This window comes from Hemitrygon akajei, chromosome 22 (genome assembly GCF_048418815.1).
Source record: "Hemitrygon akajei chromosome 22, sHemAka1.3, whole genome shotgun sequence".
NCBI lineage: Eukaryota > Metazoa > Chordata > Chondrichthyes > Myliobatiformes > Dasyatidae > Hemitrygon > Hemitrygon akajei.
In genome coordinates, this window is record NC_133145.1 from 22677844 (window position 1) to 22704049 (window position 26206).

The window sequence follows — 26206 nt, forward strand, 5'->3', positions numbered from 1 at the left end:
ATGCTTTTAATTGTCTCTGAATAGAAAGGAAGGGGGGTCACTCAGGGTTTTTACAAATATTCTAATCCTGTCTTACAAAAATAGTGTTGATTTTGTCAGTGAAACATTTGCACCCGATTCTATTCGTGCTGACAACCTGAAGCTTGCCACACTTCTGAATACTGAGAGCTTCCTTCAGCAGTCTTGGTTTTAACTCGTAAAAATATACGGAGCTCTGCAGGGAAGTCGCCAGAAACTCCCCTCCCTGCCCCTGCGATTGCTAGGATTAGAGTTGAAAAGGTTATATTGGTTACAATAGAAACCGCTCCTCTTTGGAAATGTTGGTGTGACTGCAACCGCCTGCCTTACTGCAGATCTAATACTACTGATGTTTATTGATCAGATAAGAGAGTAATTGAACGCCTGGGCCGGATAGTTCCTTGCAGGCGGGGTTTTCTTTAAACTATAAAGCAGGGGGGAATGTTTTCTCCACACATTTGGCTTCAGGGCTTAGCTAAAACTATCCTTTAGTCAGCGATTCTCTCCTCCACCCACCCCCCATCTCTCTCTCTCTCTCTCTCCCTCTCTCTCGCTCTCTATCCCTCCCTCCCCTCCCCCCCCCACCCTCTCTTTTTATCTTTTTATCTTTTTATCTCTATCTCTCGCTTCCGAAGGGTCAGATAACACCAGGCTGGTTATGCTGGTCTCGCACAATTCCTCCTTGTGGCTAAGTGATGGCGGGATGAGAGGCTGTTTTCTGGAAGGATGGAGAAGAAAGTTTGTGTGATCCAAACAGATTTTCATCAGTATCGTCCAACTGTTAGTGTTCAAGTCAAGCCTCTAGCACATGTAAGACATAAATACTATCCTCTTCCTCATTTTTGAAGCTGTCAGTCTTTGCATAATTATAAAGACATATGTTTAATCAGTTTACAATGGCAATGTCTTCTAATTTTAATGTCACTCTGCCTCTTGTATTAACTCTTAGTGCATGTGCTGAGGACGCATTTATGTCAGCGATGCTACCAGGTATATCTAGAAATAATATAGGATTTTTATTATGCTTTACCTATGCAGTGACTGAGTCTTGTTAAAACAATATTATATTTAAAAATACATACTTAGATTACAATTAAAATTGGCCACCATGCTATTTTGTGGTGGTTGTTCAGTGAAAGTGAATATGCTTAATATGCCTGAATAGGTTTAATAAAATATGTTATTTTTTTAAAAAGCTGAAGTAAGGTTAAAGGGAAAGAAAAACTAACAGTATCACAAGACTGCAAAAAGCCTACCCTACCAGTCCTGAGTGTCCATCTACACTGTACTAAACAGAAAAACACTCCTATTTGCATGCTCTCAGAATGTCTTATGTCCAACTTCTGAACTGCTGTAACTAGATCCAATAACAGGCAATGTAGGAATAAAACCGATAATGTGTTTATTGTCACTGCTTGAAATCAGTGTCAGCCTGGATTCCAGAGAAATTGTTTTGCTCTTCATGTGCTGACATGGATTAGTTTCCAACCAACTGAAAGGAGGGAGGTATTTTGATTTAAAATCTGTGCTGCAGGGTAACGTCTCTTAACACACTCGCCAACATTTGGAGATTTGTGCTGCAGTTGCAATTTTTGTTCTACCGAAATTCAGGGAACAGTCTGAGATTGTCATTAGTACAGGATCTTCTCAAACTTCTCCATCCAAATCTCTGTCCGAGTGATGATGGTGCTCCCATAGTGCAGTGGGGCAGGAAGCTCTGGGATTTGCATCAAGTGATGATGTGGACGCAGCCCTATGTTTCTAGGTCAGCTTAGCAGCTCAGGGAAACCTGTTGGTTCTGATGGCACACCAATCACTTTTCTGCATATATCCTCCTGGTCTGTTGATTTTGGTGACAATATCAATGAACCAATCAGCGGATGGTACACAGAGCAGCCATGTTATGTTTTGGATGAGACAAACATTTGGAGTGGAGTTTTAGGTAGCAATTGGTTTGCTCCGTCCTAAATAATGTTGAGTTTCTAATGTTGTAGATGATGGAAATTGTGGTGGATTAGGTGGTGAAGTTTGGACAACTCAATCACTGGATGAGACTGAGAAGGTCAAGGTCTTGGGCTGGGACAAGGGACTTGCTGCTCCATGAGTTTTACTTACATTTGTGCTGAACTGAGGATGTAGCCTGCAACTAACAGACTCCTGAATCAGCAGCTAATCATATCTCACTTTTGTGAACTTCAGCTCTGAATGTTATTTGCTTACTTGTATGTTTGCTCAATTTGCTTTTTTTCCTGCACATTGGGTGTTTGACAGTCTTCTCGTTTTTAATGGGTTCTATTAGGTTTCTTTGTTCTGTGGCTGCCTGTAAGGAGATGAATCACAAAGTTGTATATAGTATACATAATTTGATAATAAATGTACTTTGAACTTTGGGTCATCCCTCCAGGATACTGGGCCTCAGACCAAACTAATGTCCACTGCATTGATGTATCTATTTCAACTTAGGGGGACTTGGTAATGCCATTGAATTTCATGGAGACTACTTCTGTTAGCATGGTTATTGCATTTACTAAGCTGTATCCGAATGTTACCCAGGTCTTACTACACTTAGTTTGACAACATCATTATCTGAGGAGTTGTGAATAGATTTCAGTGTCAGGTTCTGTACGTTCTAAAATGGAACCTAAATCATTGGTGAAGCAGTTGAATATGTTTGGGCTGAGGAGTCTGCCCAGAGGTGAGATAATTAACTCCCAACAGTTACAAACAACTATCACACACCAACACCATGAGACAAGTTTTACAAAGGCTCTTTGATAATTGCTTGGTGCAAGCTTCATTAATATCATATTTAATAACAAATGGCTAGATTAGGAGCACATCTTCCACAAATCGAATGATCCTCTATCCAATACTCTGCTTTTTCTTCATATCTTGCAGAGTAAATGGAATGAGATGAAGAACAAAACTAAAAAATATTGGAAAATGCAATAGTGTACCTGAAGAGGTAATAAATGTTATAATCTTGTTTTTTGGTCTTCTGTGCCATCATTGAAGAAGGGGATGTTTTTGAAAACTCCATTGCCCTCTTTTAGTCATGGCTGAATGTGACAGGGTTGTAGAGTTTTGATTTAATTGGATGTTTGAGGGAATACTTATTTTTTACCTATCACTTGTTGGTTATGTTGCTTTACTAGGTTGACACTTTATTCTGATGTACTTCTCAATGAACCAAGATTGGTTTCCTGATTTGATAGTAATGGCTGAGTGCGGAATGTGCCAAGAGTATGAATTTACAGATTGTGATATATTACTTTCCTGCTGTTACTGATGGCCTACAGTACTTCAGGATGCCTTCTTTTGAACTGTTATATCAGTTTTGAGTTCATCCCTTTCAACATGATGGTGATACCTCAAAAGACCACAAGGGTGGCCACAGTGAAAAGACTGAAGGTTATGCACGTCACAGTTCCTGAGATGTTGGGTTGTGTAGCAGGAGCAGTTAGAACATTTTGCGTACCACAGTTCCTGAGGAAATGTTGGAATTTACATAATTAGACACTTGGCAAGGTCCAATATAAAGAAAATAGGTTTAAGTAGAACAGCCATTATGTGAGGGGATCAATGTTAGAGTGAGGAGCTCAGGCTTTGGCTCATAGAGGCTTCGGCAAGGAGGGGTGAAGGCTGTAGGTAGATTTTTTTTGTTAATTTTTTTCTTTATTTTCTTTCGTAGAAGGTTGAGGGGGGATTTGATAGAGGTATTTAAAATTATGAGGGGGATAGATAGAGTTGATGTGGACAAGCTTTTTCCATTGAGAGTAGGGGAGATTCAAACAAGAGGACATGAGTTGAGAGTTAGGGGGCAAAAGTTTAAGGGAAACACGAGGGGGAATTTCTTTACTCAGAGAGTGGTAGCTGTGTGGAATGAGCTTCCAGTAGAAGTGGTAGAGGCAGGTTCGGTATTGTCATTTAAAGTAAAATTGGATACGTATATGGACAGGAAAGGAATGGAGGGTTATGGTCTGAGTGCGGGTCAGTGGGACTAGGTGAGAGTAAGCATTCGGCAAGGACTAGAAGGGCCAAGATGGCCTGATTCCATGCTGTAATTGTTATATATTATATATGTTTCATCTTGTACAGTTAGAGCAGGTACAGTTGGGTTGTACAGTTGGGGGCCAGGCAGGCTAGTGCAGTGCTCCTCCTGTGGGATGTGGGAAGGTCGGAGGACCTCCAGCATCCCTGATGACCACACCTTCTAGTAGTGCATCCAGCTACAGCTTCTTTCAGACCATGTTCAGGAGTTGGAGCTGGAACTGAATGAACTCTGGATCATTTGGGAGGCTAATGGGTTGATCAACGGGACCTACAGGGAGGTAGTTATTACATGCAAGATGCAGGACACAGGTAACTGGGTGAACATCAGGAGGGGGAGAAAGATAGGCAGCTAGTGCAGAGGAGCCCTATTGCCATTCCCCTCAACAAAAGGCATTTTGGTGGAGTTGGGGTGGAGCAGAGAAAAGTCACAGCCACTGAGTCTGACTCTATGGCTCATAAGGGGAGGAGGAAGAAAAAGAGTGCAGTAGTGATAGGGATTCTACAGTTAGAGGAGCAGACAGGAGATTTTGTGGGTGTGAAAGAGATGCATGGATGTTATGCTGCCTCCAGGTCCACAGCATTCTAAAGGGAATAAGCGAGCAACCGAAAGTCATGGTGCATATTGGTACCAATGACATAGGTATGAAAAGGGAGGAGGTCCTAAAGAGAGAATATAGGGAGATAGGTAGAAAATTAAAAGCGAGACCTCGAGGGTAGTAATCACTAGATTACTGCCTGTGCCACGTGCCAGTGTGGGTAAGAGTAGAATTATTTTGCAGATGAATGAGTGGCTGAGAAATTGGTGCATGGGGAAGGGTTTCAGAATTCCCTGGATCATTGTGATCTCAATGACATGTACAAAAAGGACGGTATATGTCTGAACCCGAGGAGTACCGATATCCTTGTGGGGAGGTTTGCTAGAGCTTTTTGGGAGGGTATAACTAATTTGGCAGGGGGATGGGAAGCAGAGTGATAGGGCTGAGGATGCAGTATTTGGTGTACAAGTATGTAGTGAGATTCTGAGGAAGGATGGGGGGGTGGATGTGTTGGTAAGAAATGAAATGAAATCCTTTGAAAGTGGTAGCATAGGATCAGAAGATGTAGAAACTTTGTGGGTAGAGTTATGAAAACTGCAAGTGTAAAAAGACCCTGATGGGAATATATACAGGCCTCTGAGCAGCTGTAGATGTGGGGTACAATTTTTGACAGGAGAGAGAAAAGTCTTGTAAAAAGGGCAATTTCAGAATAGTCATGGGGGCTTTTAATAGTGGGAAAATCCGGTTGGTGCTGGATGCCAAGAGATGGAATTTGTAGAAAGCCTATGAGATGGCTTTTTAGAGCAATTTCTGTTGAGCCCCCTTGGGAAAAGGCAATTCTGGATTGGGTATTGTGTAATGTACCAGATTTGATTTGGGAGCTTGAGGTAAAGGAACCCTTAGGAGGCAGTGATCATAATATGATAGAGTTCACCCTGCAGTTTGAAAGGGAGGAGATAAAGTCAGAAGTATTACAGTGGAGTAAAGGAATTACAGAGGCATGAGAGAGGAGCTGGCCAAATGTGATTGGATAGGGACACTAGCAGGAACAATGGCTGAAGGGCAATTGCTGGAGTTTCTCAGAGCAATTCAGAAGGCATTAATCACAAATAAGAAGTAGGAGGATGAGACAACTGTCGCTGACTCCAAACTGTCAAGTCTCTCTTGCCAGATGTCTAGCCTCTTCTCAGCTGTGGCAGCCTTTAGCTTGGTCTCATCTATATATTGCCTATTTGGCTGAAGTAGGAATTGATAGTGCTTTAATGTGAGCATTCACTCCAAGACTAAGCATGGAAAGGCAATGCAAGTGGACAGAAGAACTGGAGAAGACTTTTAGTAAAGCAAAAGAAGAAAGTTGCATGATTATTCAGAAAACTGTGGCTTAAGAAACCATTGTGTCACAGAAGCCTGAGGCAATAGATGCCCCTGGATCAGTCCTGTATGGAGTGAAAATATTTCCCTTGTATGCTGTGGAGGAGAGGTGTGAAGTAGAGGAATGTTGAGGTAAATTAAGAAGCAGCACAGTAGTGTAGTGGTCAGCACAATGTTTTACAGTGCAGGCAACCCAAGGTCAATTCCTGCTGCTACCTGTAAGGAGTTTGTACATTCTCCCTGTGAATGCAAGGGGTTCCTCTAGGTGCTCTGATTTCCTCCCACAGTCCAAAGACTTACCAATTAGTAGATTAATTGGTTATTGTAATTTGTCCTGTGATTAGGCTCGGAATAAATTGGGGATTGCTGCATGGTGTGGCTTGAAGGGCGGGAATGGCCTATCCTGTTCTCTATCTCAATTAACAAAAACTTATGAACTTGCCAGAATCAAGTTCCCTGCACAGGCATGGGGCTTTCTCAGGAGGAGCACTACAATTGTGCTGTTATGGAGAAAGGTGTGGAACGTAGGTGTGGTGGGCTGAGATAGCCATTTACCATTGTACTTCAGAATATTGTAGATTTATTTCTCTGGGTAGAACCCTAAAGGAACGATGCATAGGAAATGGTGCCATGACAAGGTCATTCTGGAAAGAAAATGTATCATCAGCACAGGAAGGGTGTTCTGTATTTCCACTGTGGTCCAGTTCAACTTGGAAAACTTAGTAATCATTCTGTGGAAAAGATACTTTTCATATGCATGGGCACCAATGACATGATTTCTTTTATATCTTATATAAGCTATCTTTGTTTTGATTTGTCAACTTTCCAGCATAAATAATTAAAAATAATACAGTACGGAAAATAAGATCACAGAAGAAGAATGTGAGAGCTTCAACTCAATCTGTGTTTCTTATTCTCTGAATAATTTGCTTGTTGTATCTATATAGAGCAGGTCTGCGCTTGTCCCTTCCTTATTTACAACAGTGGTTCATTTTTAATTCATGTAAGGTTTTTTTTTAAACATTACAGTTTTTTTATATTGTCATTGGTCAAACAATTCTTTTGGGTCATGGGGCAGACCTTTTCTCACACCTGAATGACTTTTAGTGACACATTTGATGTTGAACATTTTAAATATATAACTCTGGGATTTAGGCGGTTGGACCATTGACCCAAGGACAGGAGTTCAAATGTCACCATAGCAATTGGGGAATTTAAGCTCAAATTATTGTATAAATCTAAGTTACACAAAAAACGCTAGTGTCTTTTGGGGAAAAAAGGAAGTACTAGATTGTCATTTATATAAAAAAAAGCTTTCAGTTCGCTAATGTTGTTTTTCAGGAGTGAAACCTGACATTCTTGCCGTATCTAGTCGACGTGTGACTAGAGACCTTCTCAGTTCTGGGGCAGTTAGGGTGGACAATAAATACGGGCATTATCAGTGACACACACATCCTGAAAAAGAATAAATCTAAAGAAAAACTTCAGGAGTAAGGATTTAAACATAATGGCTGAGGAATTTATTACGCATTTTAAATTCGCAAAATTGCAGGTGTGAAATTTACATGCTTGTTTCTGGGGTGGGGGGTGGGGGGTAGAATCGAGAGATGAATGTCACATTTGTGAAAGATGAACAAGAGGTTACCTTTACCCAGGCCTTCTCGTGTGCGAATAAGGGACTGTAAAGCTGATCACTTTGCTTTGAAGTATTCCAGTTCAAGCTTATTGTTGTCATAGGCATACAGAACATAGTGTATAAAAGCCTTGAATATCAGCTTATTGCAGCAGCAGCACAGTACGTTACAGGCATGACAAATGGTAGCTGGGTGCTCAGGTTCCTTGGTATCCCTTCCAGAACCAAGTTATGAAACTGGCATTCCTCCTTCCACTTCCAAAACCCATAGTTTCTCCTCTGATCCTGCACATTTGATGATTCTTGTTAGAAATCTATTGCTAGATTCCTCAGGAAGTCCACTTGGCCTCGAGCCTGATTTCCTATGGACCCTCAGGTACGTTGAACAGCTTTTGTCAATGTAGGGCAGGGGTGTCAAACTCATTTTAGGTCACGGGCCGGATTGAGCAAAATGCAGCTTCATGCGGGCTGGATCAGTCGGACGCGTGCAAACGCAGCTTTCGTTGCCTCCGTTTTTTCAGCCTGCTCTCATGTGTCTCAGTCTCTGCTATAACTACAAAGTGTTTCACTTTACAAATTCCGTTTCTTATGAAGAAGACTGCCGAGCAAGACTGCCGAATAAACACTAAAAACCCTGAAAACCTGGTACCTGAATAAACTCAGCATTAGCCATATCATACGCCATAGGCACTTCGATTACTGGGGCCAGCTTTAATAGTAATTAGATATTATCTCGCGGGTCAAAGATAATTCCACCGCGGGCCGGATTTGGCCTGCGGGCCTTGAGTTTGACATATATGATGTAGGGGAACCTGAGATCTTAACCACACAAATAACTCTGAGTTTCTTTATGCTGCCTTCAAGCAGGGAATCAAAAGCTCTGGCATTTGTCCACAGATTCTGTTTTGTAACCTCACACTTAGTTTCTTTGTATTGTTAGGGCATAACTTCAGCAACTAACTTCTGCCACCAGTCTTCAGATCTGAGTATGAACTGTAGATAGAATTTAAAATGCACCTCTGGACAATAGAACTGTGAAAACAGCAGTTAATTGAAAATCTGGACAACATTGATTAACATTATCTGGAGTGTGGATGCAAAGAAAGATGTGTGAACGTTATATGTAATTCAAAGGAAGCATTGTGAATTCTGTGTAAATATAGAATTATCCTTTGATCTTTAGTCTATAAAATATTAGGTAATATTGGTTCAAGCAGGCCTCTTCCTCTGAAACAGACTCAATATAATGCCTGCTGTGTCTTGTTTTGTAGAATAAAGGGTCTACTTCATATCTACCAGCTGCTTCTCTCCCGTGATTTTGTTCAAGCGAGAACAGTACATTATCTTTTTGCAGAACTTCATTATCTCCCCCGGTTCAGGACTGAACTTGGGAGTTTTATAGATGCCAATACAATATTTGTTTCCTTGTGCAGTTGCTTACCTTTGAATACAATTTTTTCTCTCTAGCTAACAGTGTCAAGATCTCATGGTATTGCCCATAACATGGACCAGATGTTAGTGAAAATCCTGATGTGCATAATTGCATTTGTGATCAGTAAACAAAAGTATGTAATAGAATATTATTGTATTGTGAACTCAATGCTCAGATTATGCATAATTACTTTTTTTTGACTATTTGTTGCTAAAATGTTAAGAGGAAAGGCACAGATTGTGAAACTCAGGAACATTGAGTGCTTTAGTTTCTTGGATGCTGTTTGCTACTATTTATATGCAGTAGATATCTATATGTGAAGTTCTTTTGTGCACTTATGTATTTTATGGTAAATAAACTATTTGTATATGCTAACATAGTATAGATTGCAGTTAAAATTAATGGGGAAACAGGATTGGTTTGGGAAGGGGCATATACCCAAAGAGATAAATTGCTTCTCTCTGTGTCATAGAGAAGTCTGGCCAGGTTGTTATGAGTTCTGCAGGGTTGAATAATATTGAGTATCTCAACCAAATGTAATTAATTGGAAATCCAGATGCAGATAATTGCATTTGTGATTAGAAATAAATAGGAATCATTGTGTTTCTGTTGCAACACCTGCATCCTGTCAGCAATTTTTATTGGACATTTTCCTTTGTAAATTGCTCTTGGCTATGTTGTTTAGATTTGGGAATGACTTAAGAGTGTTTAATAATTTTGTAACACCAGATTCGACATGTAGTTTTATTGCAATTAATAAAAATGTATTGTTGTACTTAGTGAGTCAAAATAGTTAATTGTTGCAAGAATAGGCATGCACTGTTTAAAATATTATTGTTATTTTCTTTCCTGTAGTCTTTCAAGAAGGTTTCTTTTTGGAAAAAATGTTGTGTAAATCTTGGAGGGATGACAATGCAGGTTGGTTTAGGGTTTGGGGGCCCTCTAGAACTCTTGACCATTAACTTAATAAGTTTTTAGGAGGAGTTCATCATACTGAATGTCCATGCTGGACACCCCTGCCAAGCATTAAGCATTAAGCACCTGTTGTGCATTAACTCTCACAATTATAACAGAGATAAAATTGGAGCCTGTCTACATGTTCTGCAGTCGTTCTTACATGAAACATAGAAAATAGATGCAGGAGTAGGCCATTCGGCCCTTTGATCCTGCACCGCCATTCAGTATGATCATGGCTGATCATCTAACTCAGAACCCTGTACCTGCTTTCTCTCCATACCCCCGATCCCTTTAGCCACAAGGGCCATATCTAACCTCCTCTTAAATATAGCCAATGAACCGGCCTCAACTGTTTCCTGTGGCAGAGAATTCCACAGATTCACCACTCTCTGTGTGAAGAAGTTTTTCCTCATCTCGGTCCTAAAAGGCTTCCCCTTTATCCTTAAACTGTGACCCCTCGTTCTGGACTTCCCCAACATCGGAAACAATCTTCCTGCATCTAGCCTGTCCAATCCCTTTAGAATTTTATACGTTTCAATAAGATCCCCCCTCAATCTTCTAAATTCCAGTGAGTATAAGCCTAGTCGATCCAGTCTTTCTTCATATGAAAGTCCTGCCATCCCAGGAATCAATCTGGTGAACTTTCTTTGTACTCCTTCTATGGCAAGAATGTCTTTCCTCAGATTAGGGGACCAAAACTGCACACAATACTCTAGGTGCGGTCTCACCAAGGCCTTGTACAACTGCAGTAGAACCTCCCTGCTCCTGTACTCAAATCCTTTTGCTATGAATACAAACATACCATTTGCCTTTTTCACCGCCTGCTGTACCTGCATGCCCACCTTCAATGACTGGTGTACAATGACACCCAGGTCTCGTTGCACCTCCCCTTTTCCTAATCAGCCACCGTTCAGATAATAATCTGTTTTCCTGTTCTTGCAACCAAAGTGGATAACCTCACATTTATCCACATTAAATTGCATCTGCCATGAATTTGCCCACTCACCTAACCTATCCAATTCACCCTGCATCCTCTTAGCATCCTCCTCATAGCTAACACCGCCACCCAGCACTTAGACATGCTGAAGATCTTTCCCACAAAAGAAGCTCAGTTAGTATGTGACGCATAGTTATTCCTTCAAATTGCGTGTGAGGTCGACTCAAGATGATATTTTGTTTCAAAGAGTGTGAGTTGTGCTGTTAAACAGTATCCTTGGTGGGGGGCAGAAAAGCTGAGCCTTTATTCAAAATTTACAATATACATTTTAATATTTTCTTTATTCTTTTCAAATGCACATCATATACAAATAGTATTTAAACTTTAAAAAAAATTCTTTTTTCATGTTTACTAAAGGATTAGTCGAGGTTTATGCATGCTGCAGCCCAGCGTTAAATCCACATGTCAGTTTATGTGCGTGACGGATGTCGGTGGGATCACAGCTCATTATGTATCACTGGGACGTCAGGACTAGAGGATGTCAAATGTTTGCTGCCACTTGACAAAGAAGCTGATTGTAATAAAGCTATCGAGACGGATTCTCAGTCTAGAACTGGCCATCAGAACATCGTCACATTGCTATATGTGGGTGTTTGTTTGCCTATGGGCTACTACTGCAACACAAAACGCAGCTGTTCAGTGCATCAAGTCGATGCCAGCTCTCAATGGCACAAAACCAACAATCCCAATTCCTCTCTGCTGTAACCTGGCAAGTTGCATGCAATACCATCCTCCTTTTGATTTTTGTACTGTTTACCAGTACCAAGGCCACTAGCCACTGTAAATTTGCGTATGAGTGTATCTTCGGAATGTGGGAAGAAACCAGTATATCCAGGGCAAACACACTCAGGCTCAATCACCATATAAATGACATCTGAGGTTAGGATTGAACGGAGGGGTCGCAGTCCCTGCAGTGTTGCTTTTCGACTGCATATGCTGGCTTGCTACATACCACCATCAGGCATGCTTCCTACTTTACAACAGTGACCAAAAGTAATATTGGCAGTAATATCTGGAAAGATAAAAAGAAATTCGGTGTAGATATTGTAAACAAAGTGAAATATTCAGTTACTGTAAAGGAATTCAAAGTTCAAACTAAAGCTATTATTTAAGTATATATGTGTCACCATGTACAACCCTGAGATTAATTTTCTTGTGGGAATTCACAGTAAACACAATAGAATCAGTGAAAGACCACACAAACAGGACAGACAACAGCCAATGTGCAAAAGACAACAAACTGTGCAATTACAAAGAGAGAAAAAAACAGAATAATAATAATAATAAATAAGCTGTAAATATCAAGAGAATGAGCTGTAGAGTTCTTGATAGTGAGTCTGTAGGTTGTGGGAACAGTTCAGGGATGGGATGAGTGAAGTTATCTCCTCTGGTTCAAGAGCCTGATGGTTGAAGGGCAATAACTGTACATGAATATGGTGGTATGAGTCCTGAGACTCCTGTACCACCTTCCTGATTGCAGCAGTGAGAAGAGAGCATGTCCTGGGTGGTGGGGGTTCCTGATGATGGATGCTGCTTGCCTGCGATAGTGCTCCGTGTTGATGTCCTCACTGGTGGGGAGGGCTTCACCTGTCATGGACTGGGCAGTATCCATTACTTTTCATAGGCTTTTCCATTCAAGGGCGTGATCCATTCCTGACCCCACATGATGTTCATTTCCCATTTTAATTCATTAAGTATAATTTAAAACTGTCTCAGTAGTTACAAGAGAGATTTCAGAACAATAAGGATGTTCCGCCCCTCAGATCTTCTGTTGTAAAATTATGTGTGCCTACAACAAGCCCCATTCATATCTCCAGCAAGAACAATTCTTCTTGTTTCTGAACATTAATATTCTCTACCTTTGCCCCTCTCTACCTCTGTAATCTCTTCCAGTCCATCACTGTGAGATAACTGGGATTCTGGCCTTTGATTTATTGGGGGTTGTTCTATATTCTGACATATTGACTTCTGGAATAACTTCTCTAAACTCTTCTGCCTATCCATCTTGTTTTGAACCTTTAAAATGCTCTTCAAACCTATTGATATGGCAAAGCGTCTTAGAGGCATGGTAGCGTAGTGGTTAGCACAGCGACCCATGTTCAATTCTCACCACTGCCTGTAGGGATTTTGTACAGTCTCCCTGTGACCACATGGGATTCCTCCAGGTACATCAGTTTCCTCCCACAGTCCAAAGATGTACCGCTTGGTAGGTTAATTGGTCATTGTAAATTGTCCCATGATTAGGCTAGGAGTAAATCAGGATTGCTGGGTGCCACAGCTCGTAGGGCCGGAAGGGCCCATTCCGCATTGTATCTCAAACAATAAAGTCTACCCTAAAAGCTCCGTGGGTGGTTTAGCACTAGTGTTATTTTATAGTGGTTCAGCAAAAGACTTGAGAATGGTTTTACTGCATTAGAGGTGCCACAGGAATGAAAATTGTGAAGTTGTTTCCAGTTTGTAAAATGGGCAAATTTGCCTTCCCAGTCCTTTGAATTGGACTGCATTGTATTGCTTTTAAAATGCTACACCAGTGTTAAATTTTATCCAGAGCAAGTCACATCTGCAGTCCTATCCAAGGAAACCTTATCAATCAAATATGGATTCATTTACTTGTTTAACTTTTTTCCTGGCATTGGATGCACACTTCATGAACATGCAAGTTCCACACCTGATGTTTCCATCTGTGCCAGTATAAACAGGAGCTCAAAGCACCACAGACTGACAGAAAACAGAACACTCTAGAACCCAGTGGACCAGCCAGTACTTGTGGCGACAAAAGTTGTAAGTTAGCATGTTAGTTTGTTATCTTGCATCAGGACTGAGCAATATGCGGAGGGGTGTATGTTACTGGTTTGCAGCTGTTAGTTGATAGGTGGAGATAGATAGGGAGGGATTGGTGGGTCGGGGGAACCTGTGGGAGAGGATTAGGGTTAAAGATGAGCGAAAGAAGAAGAAAACTAGATGGACAGATGTGTGTCTATGGGAGGAGAGCACTGGGTTATCTGAATCATGCAAAAATGATACTGTTAGCTTGTACGCTACCCAGGGGAAACGATGTACACTTTTTGCCTCCTCAGATGCTGATTGACCAGCTGAGCTCTCCATGCATTCTTGTATTCCAAATTCTCTCTTATTCACTCCCTTTGGCCACCACACAATGACTGCTGTTGTACAGTTCACTGAAACCTGGAGAACGACAGGCTAATCATTTTCCTACTATGTAAAAGATTGCTTTCCTCATATTAGGACACTTGACTGGGCAGTGCCAGAATAAACTGTCACCTTGCAAAGTTCACGGAGTATATGGTAACTGATTGTGTGTTTTGTACCACCATTGAACTGCTGGGATAACAGGTGTTTTAGTGGTGATGTCACAAGTAGTACTGGAGGCTTAATGAAAAGTTTTGCAGGGGGAGGAGAGAGAGGGTGAAATGGTGGTTGTGGGTGGTGTGACCAATAGGGAGGAGTCAAAGACAGATTGTGTTATGTTTTTTTCTTACTAAAGACAACCTTAGCCTGGGTAAACACTAGAACAATTTATTTACAGTTTGGCTTTGGCTCAACACTGAGAGCATGCAACCAATTCACCAGCATCATTTACGGTTCCAGCTGATCAGCCCACATTGCCCAGTGGGAACTGAAGTACTTAATTATGCACACATCTTCCCCCTTTAAAGAAAAACAAACACAATGCTATTTCCTCATAAACCTGCAAGACACGATGATCTTCCCCAACAAAGATATTCACATTCTGTAGCCAGTCCTTTTTCACTCAGCAATTTTCAACTAGTCTCTGAAGTGGTCTAATGATCCTATTTAGTCTGCTCTATGTTTCTACAGGTGTACTGCTTGTATTTGTTGCAAGGACATGGCAGTGGAACGAACCCAAGTGCTGAACACGTGCGCGGAGGCTGAGTCGGGAGGCATTACAGTCGTAGCGAGTGTGGAAGTGGTGCCAAGGGAGTATTTGCCCAGAGTCTTGGTCTTAGTAGTGAATTCAGGAATGATGCTAGACTTAGAACTGATAGTCCTAAGAACCATGGAACGAGGTTACCCATACACAAGTCGACCAAATGAACTGGCAGCTCCTTGTTGTGGTCAAGGGGTTCTTATCCTGCATTTGCTGATGGAAAGCAGGTGTTTGTAGTTAGTGGAACCTGAGAATGATTGGAAACTAAACGAGCTGATTGAGGCCCAATTCCTGAGGAAAATAACCACATGGGCGATCACCAGAAGGGACCATTGACAGTATTTGGTGTGATGATCTTTGTGTCTTTCTGAGAACTCGAATCAACAAGTTTATTAATTACTTCTGTTGGCCCCTTTGGTGTACTGACATGTGACGTGTCACAGCTATGGGCTGGAACTTGTGGTTGTAGATCCACATGGTTCCTTATCAGAGGTGCTACTCAGTCTGTCTGGATCTGGTTGTAATGTGGAGCATATCTTTACATGGACTATGTGCTAGAATCATGATCCCAGATTCACACTTGATCTCCAGATTTCAGGACTGGTAGGCTTTTCGCAGTCACGATACAATTTCTGTTTTTCTTTCCCTTTCACTTTAGCCTACTTGACCTTATGTGCTCCTTTAGGTGAAAACAGGGTTTTGTATATTGGAAGGTTGGTGTTTATGCATTGACCCATGAGCACTGGGCTGCCGAAATACCATTCAGCAGTGGTGCACTCTCAGACTTTTGTGGAAGTCCTCTCATCCATCTTGTGCCTTCTTCATGTAACTCTCGCTTTGGCTAGCAGCTTAATATAGGGGATGATAGCCCCCACACCGGCCCAGCCAAACTTAAGAAATCTCGTTTAGGTGGATGCTGCGTGATGTGTCCCCTGTTACAAATCAGTACCACGAAATAACAAACAGTATACAATATGTGATTAACTGATTGATTTTTATTATTCTTAATTTGAGTATATGGTTAGTAAAAAAACAAAAAAAGAAAAAGGGCCCATTCCCACAAAACAGTCTAATGCACAAACATTGGAACTCACTGATAAGGGTGTTTATTCACCATCGACCTCCTCTAATCGTCGCAGACCTTCAGACCCTCGCTCCAAATCCACTCCATCCGAGGTCTACCAACTCTCTCCATTCGTGTCTTCTCTCCTCATCTCTCCCTGGCACAAAAAAACACAAATTTCCAGCTCTCAGACACACAAGAAAGAACAACATCCTGCTCATTGGCTAGCATGCTCTGTTATTTCTAGTCGTAACCCAAATATTGGTGCTACAGAGAAACCATTACATTAGCAGTGAAACCTTATAGCAAGTTGCATTCATGAGGCCCTTTGGTACCTTGACTGAACTCTCTGCTAGGTCATTAGATTTTGGCTGATGTGAGCTTGAAGTTGTATGTCAAAACCCCCAATCATTGGCAAAGGACTCAAATTCACAACTCAAAAGAAAGTTGTGGACCATTGTCTGATACCACTTCACATGGAACCACATGCCTCACAAACATCTTTCAGAAAGGTGATGACTGCTCTGATGGATGTTGATTACAATGTTGCAACCTCTGGGTAACTGGAAAAGTAGTCTGTTACAACAATCTGACTCTTCCCAGTACATTCAAACAAATCCACTCCATCTTTGACGTATGGCCTGTCTATTTCTGGGTGTGGTGTAAACAGCCATTCTTGTGCTTTGGTCAACACAAAATACTCTGCAGATGCTGGGGTCAAAGCAACATGCACAGCACGCTGGAGGAACTCAGCAGGTCGGGCAGCATCCATGGAAATGAACAATCAACATTTCGGGCTGAGACCCTTTATCAGGATGAAGGGTCTTGGCCCGAAACATTGACTGTTCGTTTTCACGGATGCTGCCCGACCTGCTGAGTTCCTCCAGCGTGTTGCTTGTGCTTTGGTCTGTAGGTAAGACATATTTCACATGAAGCAGTGGTCTGGCTGATGTCTTCATTCATTCTTGGTCAGCATATCACTTCATGAGATCTTCACTTACACTTTTCTTCACCAACGTGCCCTTGATGTATCTTTTGAAACATTTCCTTGCATAGCGACACTGGAGGCAGAAATCTGTTCCTTGTGAAGACCATGTCTTCCACTACGGCCAGTTCAGCTCTGCACACTGGACAGTCATTCTTAGTTGCTGCCATCCATAACATAAGAACATAAGAAATAGGAGCAGGAGTAGGCCATCCGGCCCATCAAGCCTGCTCCACCATTCAATAAGATCATGGCTGATCTGTCTGTAAACTCAGCTCCATCTACCTGCCTTTTCCCCATAACCCTTAATTCCCCTACTGTGTAAGGGAACTTTACTGTATCTTAAATATTTTTAGTGAAGAAGCCTCAACTGCTTCACTGGGCAGAGAATTCCACAGATTCACCACTCTCTGGGAAAAAGTTTCTCTTCATCTCCATACTAAATCTTCTCCTCTGAATCTTGAGGCAAGGTCCCCTAATACTAGTCTTACCTACCAATGGAAACAACTTTTCTACTTCTACCTTATCTATCTCTTTCAAAATTTTGTATGTTTCTATAAGATCCCCTCTCATTCTTCTGAATTCCAGAAAGTACAGTCCCAGGCAACTCAATCTCTCCTCATAGGTTAACCCCATCACCTCTGGAATCAACCTGGTGAGCCTCCTCTGCACTGCCTCCAAAGAGAGTATATCCTTCCTCAAGTATGGAGACCAGAACTGCACACGGTACTCCAGATGCAGCCTTACCAGTACCCTGTATAGTTGCAGCATGATCTCCCTGCTCTTGAATTTAATCCCTCTAGCAATAAAGGCCAACATTCCGTTTGCCTTCTTAATAACCTGTTGTACCTGCAAGCCAACTTTTGTGATTCATGAGCAAGCACTCCCAAGTCCCTGTGCACAACAGCATGCTGCAATCTTTCACTATTTAAATAATAATCTGCTCTTGTATTATTCCTTCCAAAGTGGATGATCTCACATTTACCAACATTGTATTCCATCTGCCAGACCTTGGCCCACTCACTTAACTTAACTATATCCCTCTGCGGACTCTCCACATCCTTTGTACAATTTGCTTTTCCACTCAGTTTAGCATCATCAGCAAATTTTGCTACGCTACACTCAGTCCCATCTTCCAAATCATCAACGAAATGGTAAACAGCTGCGGGCCCAGCACCGACCCCTGCGGCACCCCACTCACCACTGACTGCCAAACAAAGAAACACCCATTTTTACCAACTCTCTGCCTTCTATTGGTTAACCAATCCATTATACATGTCAATACACTTCCTCCAACTCCATGCATCTGTATCTTATGTATAAGTCTCTTGTGCTGCACCTCATCGAACACCTTCTGGAAATCCAAGTATATGACATCCACCTGTTCCCCTCTGTCCACTGCACTCATTATGTCCTCAAAGAACTCCAGTAAGTTTCTCAAACAGGACCTGCCCTTTCTGAATCCTTGCTGCATCTGTCTAACGGAACCACTCCTTTCTAAATGTTTCACTATTTCTTCCCTAATGACAGTTTCAAGCATTTTCCCAACTACCAACGTCAAGCTAACTGGCCTATAGTTGCCCGTCTTTTGCCTATATCCTTTTTTAAAAAGTGGCGTGACATTTGCTGTTTTCCAATCCATCGGGACCTGCCCAGAGTCTAGAGAATTTTGGTAAATGATTACCAACGCATCTACTATAACCTCCACCAATTCCCTCAGCAACCTGGGATGCATCCCATCAGGACCAGGGGACTTATCTACCTTCAGGCCCTCTAGTTTCCTCATCTCTATCTCTTTAGTGACAGCGGTTATATCTAGGTCCTCACCTCCCATTTCATCCATAACATCATTTCTGTAATTGTCTCTGAGCACTTTCATTGTTTCATCTGTCCCTGCTGCTGTCCTAATCTTCTGTGTTCTATTGGGAGATACTGGAATGAAGTGCATGTCAACATAAGCCTGTGTATCTGCAATAATATCTTCACTCTTTTCTTTCATGTTCACTGCTCGACAGAGCACATCAGCAGTAAACATATATTTTCCTGGTGGGTAGATAATCTTCACATAATATTTCTGCAGCCTTATCAGCATGTGTTGTATAATCATGGGACAGTCATTTAGAGGATTACATAATTGAGGTCTGTGGTTTATAGTCTATCTCCACTTCAAAAGCTTGTCCATAGATGTACTGATGGAACTTTTCACATGCGTATGTGCCGGCGAGAAGCTCTTTCACTATTTGTGCGTAGTTGGCTTCTGCACTTGTTAAAGCCCTTGATGTATAGGCCACAGGTTGCCATTTTGCAGTATGGTGCTGCAGTAATACTGCTCCAAGGCTGTAAGGGACACATCAGCTGAGATCCCAGTACTCCTTTACAGATCATAAAACTTCAGCAGGGGCTCTTCAGTTAGGATTTTTTTCAGTATCTGGAAACACTCTTCTTGCTTGTGAGACCAAATCCACTAATTTCGCTGCTCAAGGAGTGACCTAAGTAGTGCTGACACATTGGATAGTTAAGGGATGGACTTAGCCAGTTAAGTCACCATCCTCAAGAAACATCTCACCTCCTTTTTGTTTTGGTGTCTCTCCATGGGTTTAATGGCTGATGTGTTTCTTGAGTCAGGCTTCAGCCCCTCTTCAGATATGACAGGTAGAATCGATTTTCAGAGTTCTCAGAGTCATTACACTCAGGCCGTATCTCTCAGAAGAAAAAAATTATCACAGGTGCAGGTTTTCCAAGGTGCAAATTGTACAAGTATTGGGGGGAAGAGCTTCAGCTATAATTTCACGCATGGGCTGCCTCTTGCTGGTGGTCAGCCTTATCATGACTCTCAACTATCTAGTAGCTGGATAATTCATGACAGTGCCAGTTGAAGTCAAATCTCTCAATTTCCTACCCACCTCTGCATGAATGTGGTGATCACTCAGAACCTACTTACTAAAAACTGATTTCAGATTCTTGTTTTCAGTGAGCAAGAGTCCCAGTCTCAGGCACAGGGACTTGCCATCAATGCAAGCTTCCAATACATAGTGCAGGTAGACAGTAACTGGACTTGTATGCGGATGAAGGCTCTGATTAGTGACCCGCGGCTCACCATCAACGGGTAGTGTTTCCATTCACTCATGTTCAAGCCTGTCATTAATAATGAGAAGAATTGCCTGGTGGTGAATTCCCTGTTTCATGGAGGCTTCCATAATATCTTCATTTCCTGGAAGGCCAGGCATTTTCACAACTAAGGGGTTGTAAGGCTCTGAAATAACAAGGGTTACTTTAGTGTAAGTGTTCATAGTGCATACGGTATTTTCTCTTTTTCTGATGGGATTGTTCTGCTTGCGTCAGTTGGGAGACACTGCAGTACACACCACGTGCAGAGTTGTCATCAACATCTGAATGCTGCAAAATCTCACTAACTACTACAGCAGGTACCAAAGGGAGAGCAGCCTGAGTGACAGGAGGCAAAGTCTGGAGATCTGCAACAGCAAATGTGGCAGAGATAAGAAGGGTGCCAGGGTTGCCCATTTGACCATCAACAGTGGCAATCAGCAGCACAACAACCTGGCATAATGACTCCGACCCCATGGCCATCGTTTTGACCTTCTAGCTGGCAGAGAAGATTCACGAGAATGATTCCAGGAATGAAAGGGTTAGCATATGTGGAACGTCTGGCAGCTCTTGGGCTGTATTCCCTGGAGTTCAGGAGAATGAGGGGGTATCTCATAGAAACATTCCAAATGTTAAAAGGCCTGAACAGATTAGATATGGCAAAGTTATTTCCCATGGTAGGGGATTCTAGGACAAGAGGGCACAATTTCAGGATTGAAGGATGTCCTTTTAGAACTGAGATCTGGAGAAATTACTTTAGTCAGAGGGTGGTAAATCTGTGGAATTTGTTGCCACGAGTGGCTGTGGAGGCCAAATCATTGGGTGTATTTAATGCAGAGATAGATAGGTTTTTGATTAGCCAGGGCATCAAAGGGTGTGGGATGAAAGCAGGGGAGTGGGATGACTGGATGAAGTGGATCAGCCCATGATTGAATGGCAGAGCAGACTCGATGGGCCGAATAGCCTACTTCTGTTCCTCAATCTTATGGTCTTATGGCTGAAGGACCCCAAATCACAAGTCTTTGCTCCCTCACTCCTTTCCAACCTGGCAGGACGCTGCCTGTAAGAGAGGAGTGTGTGAATGGGGCGTGTTGGGTTATGTCACTGCTGCTGCGGAGCGTGATGAGTTCCTGTGTGTGTTCCTGATCTCCATGCTGCCGTCACGCTGCTGCCTGTTGTCTGTTGTTTCTCAGCTCTGCAACAAATGAAGGCACTGCCAGCATAATCCATGATGAACTCCTTCGTAGAAAGACACTTCACATAAGCGGGCTGTTAAATAATAGTAGTGCATGCAAAATACTGGAGAAACTCAGCAGGTCAAGCAGCGTCTGGAGGGGAGGAAACAGTTGACATTTCAGGCTAAGATCCTTAATCAAGTCCTGACAAAGGTTCTCGGCCTAAAGTGCCATCTGTTTATTCCTCTCTATAGATGCCGTCTGAGTTCTTCTAGTATTTTGTGAGTGTTTAAGATAGCCAGTATCTGCAGAATCTCATGTTTGTTACAAAGCAATCAAGTTATCTTTTAAAATGTCCCAAATCTAGTGTCAAAGTAACTGCCGTTGCCAATAATAAAATAACTAAAGTAACTGGGCCCAGAACACACACACTCTTATGACTCAAGCTTCCCTTTCATCTTACTTGTGCACAAGGAGAACAGCATGGGCCTCTGTCACACACGCTGTTCTAGAATCCGAGCATAAAACTGCTATTTTTAAACAGAATTGGCTTATCAGTTACGGATATTAATTATTCTAAATATGTTTGAATTCCTTACTTGCAAGATCAATTGCAATTCACAACAGGTGCTAAAAGTCAACCAAAAGAAGGCAGCTGACCAGAGTTTTGAATACAGACAATTGAGATTTAGGTGTTGGGTACGTTTCACGTCTCTCCAGCACCACCTATTGTGTAAAGGGATGCTTTGTTTTAAGGAGACCTTTCTGGAGAAGTCTCTCAACAGGGGCCTCACTCACACACTGTCGCAGTACAGTATATCTTGATTCTAGGAAGCAGAGGTGTCTCCAGTTGTCTCACCTCAAAGGTCTCACTTGACCACAACCGCCCCAGGCTATCCGTCTCTTACCATGACTTTCACACTAGCACATCAGTAATCAACTTGGAACAGCCAGATGTCATATAAAATTCTTTCGTCTCCTGAATATGGCATTCCAATGAATGATTGCCTGACAAATTCACAAGAGACTTGCAACTACATCTCTTTTTCTCCTGATAAATTGGGTCCCATTTAAACAACAATAGTTTCTGAAGTTAACAAACTTCCCTTGAAATAACCCCAGGTCCAAAAATCAGTGAAGAACTTGAACAATTTGGATGGCTGCTTATCACTGATCGTGGCCTGTAGCACTGTAGTCACTGCAGGTTTGCACAATGTGTATAACTACATGTTAATCAGATTGCCGCATCATTTGGACGAAGGTGCATAGAGCAACCAGTCTTACCAGCCAATGAACATAGAACATGGTACAGAACAGGCCATTCAGCCCACAATAATGTGCTGAACCAACTAAAAAACAAATCAAAAACATCCAACACTAATCCCTCCTACCTACACCATGCCCATATCCCCCTATATTCCTTACATCAATGTGCATATCCTACTGTCTCTTAAAAGCCTCTAATATATTTGCCTCTACCACCATACCAGGCAGTGCATTCCAGACATTCATGTCTCTGAGTAAAAAACTTACACCTCACACCCCTCTTGAACCTATCCCCTCGCACTTTCGTTGCATGTCCTTTGATATTAGAAGTCCACATGCACACAGCAAAACCTACAAGGAGTTGGCAAGTCACAAAGTTCTGTATGGTTCTGTCAGAAGCTATGTAGTTCACATTTTAAAGCTCTGTTCTCTGTATTACCCAAATGTTTCAAACTTGTTTCTGTGCTTCCCCTTCCCCCCCCCCCCCCCCCCCATCATTTGGAGTGAATCATGATTTGGCACTACTTTCAAATGCATTGATTCAATAATGGACCAAAAGTAGGTGAGATCTAATTGCCTGGCTTTGAACTCTTAACATGAAGAAACTAAAATGTTAATATATATATTCTATAGTTAACAGCTATGTTAAAAGGACATTATAAATGATCTCCTATCAGTTGGTAAGTGTGAAATGCCTTGGAAGAGGGTAGTACATTGGGTCATTCCCTGGATTCGATCAATATGTCAACCAGTTAGCCTCATCATTTCTGATCTGTAATCTCCTTAAAATCTGCTTCAAAGGACATCAAAGGGAATTGTGAAAAATCAACTGGAAAATTCTGCTGCATTGCAGACAGAGAAGTTGTCTGATTTCTGGGAAGCTTGTATTTTATATGGATCTTAAATGCACTACTAAATACTATGTGTCAGGTAGTTTTGGTCTTGACAGGATGATTATGGAGATAATGTTTCACTTGTGAGTGAGTTCAGAAATAGGGGCCTGATGCTTTAAAAAGGATTCCACTATTTAAGATAGAGATGAGAATTATTTTTCTCCCTGAGCTCTCTCGTCAAAGGCCAGTGATAGAAGAGCCTTTGAATATTTTGAAGGCAGAGAGAGGTAGATGTTTGATGAGCAACAGGTTAAAGGTTCCTGGAGGGAGACACAAATACAGAATTAAGATTATAAACTAATCAGCCATGATCTGAGTAACTGGCAGAGCGGCTTACTGCTGCTCTAATGTGTACACTTATATTTAACAAGGATCATATTGATCATCAGTCCTTCATCATCATCTGAAGTCATGATCAAGCCTTGCCCTTGAGTGAGCCTGTTCATCTTGTTGGCAATGAACATCTGTCATGTGATTAGAGCCTGAAATTGAACTGTGATCAGTTAAAATGATGGAAGATTGTAGTCTCTATTGGAAACCTTAGGTGAGTCACTGCAGGTGAGCTTTTGGAACTTGGAGGAACTGGGAAGGTTGGAGATAAATGGGGAAACAAATGTACTTCTATAAATGTTGGAAATCCAAAGCAACGCCCACAAGATGCTGGAGGAACTCGGCAGGTCTGACAGCATCCATGGAAATGAGCAAGAAGTGGATGTTTCAGGCTGAGACCCTTCATCAGGACTGGAAAGGAAGGGGAAGGTGCCAGGTGGGGGGAGCGGAAGGAAAATAGCTAGAAGGTCATAGGGGAAGCCAGGCAGCTGGGAAAGGTAAAGGGCTGGAGAGGAGGAATCTTAACGGAGAGGAGAATCCCCTTCTTTTACAGTTCTGAAGGGAAGTCATTGCAAGGGAAGAATAGGTCCTCCAGAACACCAGAATGGTAATCCACGTGTGGAGCCGAAACAGATGTAGAAGATCTTAAATGCATTCTTTGCATCTGTACTTACTTGGGAGATGGACACAGAGTCTATTGAAGTGAGGCAAAGCGGCATCATCTTCATGGACCCTGTACAGATTACAGAGGAGGAGGTGTTTGCTACCATGAGGCAATTCAGGGTGGATAAATTTACAAGGCCTGACAAAGTGTTCCCTCAGACCTTATGAGAGGCAAGTGCAGAAATTATCAGGGCCCTAGCAGGGATGTTTAAAACATCCTTAGCAACAAGAAAGCTACCAGAGAATTGGAGGATAGCCAATGTTGTTTCATTCTTTAAAAAAGGTTCTAAACAGAAACCTGGAAGTTATTGACCAGTTGTGGAAAAGCTATTGAAAAGTATTCTAAGGGACTGGACATATAAGTATTTGGATGGACCTGGACTGATTAAGGATAATTATCATGGCTTTGTGCGTGGTAGGTCACATTTTACCAATCTTATGGAGTTTTTCTTGAATGTTACCAGAAAAGTTGATGAAGGCAAGGCAGTTGATGTTGTCTACGTGGACTTTAGTAAAACACTTGACAAGGTTCCGTATGGGAGGTTCGTTAAGAAGGTTCAGTTGCTTGGCATTCAGGATGAGTTGTAAATTGGATTTGACACTGGCTTTGTGGGAGAAGCCAGAGAGTGGAAGTAGATGGTTGCCTCTCTGACTGGAGGCTTGTGACTAGTGGTGTGCCACTGGGTCCTTTGGCGTTTGTCATCTATATCAATGATCTGGATGATAATGTGGTTAATTGGATCAGCAAATTTGTGGATGACACCAAGACTGGGGGCATAATGGACAGTGAGGAAGGTTATCATGGCTTGCAGAGGGACCCGCATCAGCTGAAAAAATAGGCTGAAAAATAGCAGATGGAATTTAATGCAGACAAGTGCTAGATTTTGCATATCGGTAGGACCAACCAGGGTAGGTGTTACACAGTGAACGGTAGGGCACTGAGCAGTTTTGGTAGAACAGAGGCATCTGGGAATACAGGTACATAATCCATTGAAAGTGGTGTAACAGGTAGATAGGGTCATAAAGAAAACTTTTAGCACATTGGCCTTCATAAATCAATGTATTGAGTACAGGAGACGGGATGTTATGTTGAAGTTGTACAAGACATTGGTGAGGCCTCATTTGGAGTATTGTGTGCAGTTTTGGTCACCTTGAAGGATGGATATAAGCAAGGTTGAAAAAGTGCAGTGAAAATTTACAAGGATGTTGCTGAGTCTGGAGGACCAGAGTTATAAGGAAAGATTGAATAGTTTAGGACTGTATTCTTCAGAATGTAGAACATTGAGAGCAGATTTGATAAAGGTGTACAAAATTATGAGGAGTATAGACAGGGTAAATGCAAGCAGGTGTTTTCCACAGAAAGGTGAAAGGTGAGAAATTTAAGGAGAACATAAGGAGAAACTTCTTCACTCAGAGGGTTGTGAGAATGTGGAATGAGCTGCCAGCGCAAGTAGTGCGTGCAAGCTCAATTTCAACATTTAAGTGAAGTTTGGATAGGTACATGGATAGTAGGGCTATGGAGGGTTGTGGTTCTGGTGCAGGTCGATGTGAGCAGGCAGATTAAATGGTTTTGACATGGACTAGATATGGGCCGAAGGGCCTGTATCTGTTCTGTACTTTTCTATGGCTCTAGTTCTCAGAACTTGAGCTGATCAGGCACTGGTAAGAATGGGTTCAGTCAAAACATAATCGGTAAGTATGGAGATTACTACAGTCTGGCAAAGCACTACAAATAGCACATTGTCCTTTGGATATCCAAAGCTGAGTGAATGAGCACCCTTGTGTGAGTACCAGCACAACTGGGTGTGTATCTGATGAG

The 26206-nt window shown here is 42.0% G+C and overlaps 1 protein-coding gene across 4 annotated transcripts in view; it reads left to right on the forward strand.

The window, feature by feature from the left end:
- Nucleotides 1–698: 698 nt before the first annotated feature.
- Nucleotides 699–26206, forward strand: part of LOC140714553 (putative uncharacterized protein MYH16) — a 340102-nt gene continuing 314594 nt past the window's right edge. The window contains exon 1 of one of the 4 annotated variants that reach the window (XM_073025840.1): nucleotides 699–828. In XM_073025840.1, coding sequence (XP_072881941.1) covers nucleotides 745–828 — 84 coding nt within the window. In that variant the 5' untranslated portion in view covers nucleotides 699–744. The remainder of the gene's footprint in view (nucleotides 829–26206) is intronic. The other 3 variants (XM_073025835.1, XM_073025838.1, XM_073025837.1) reach the window with 3 other exon arrangements.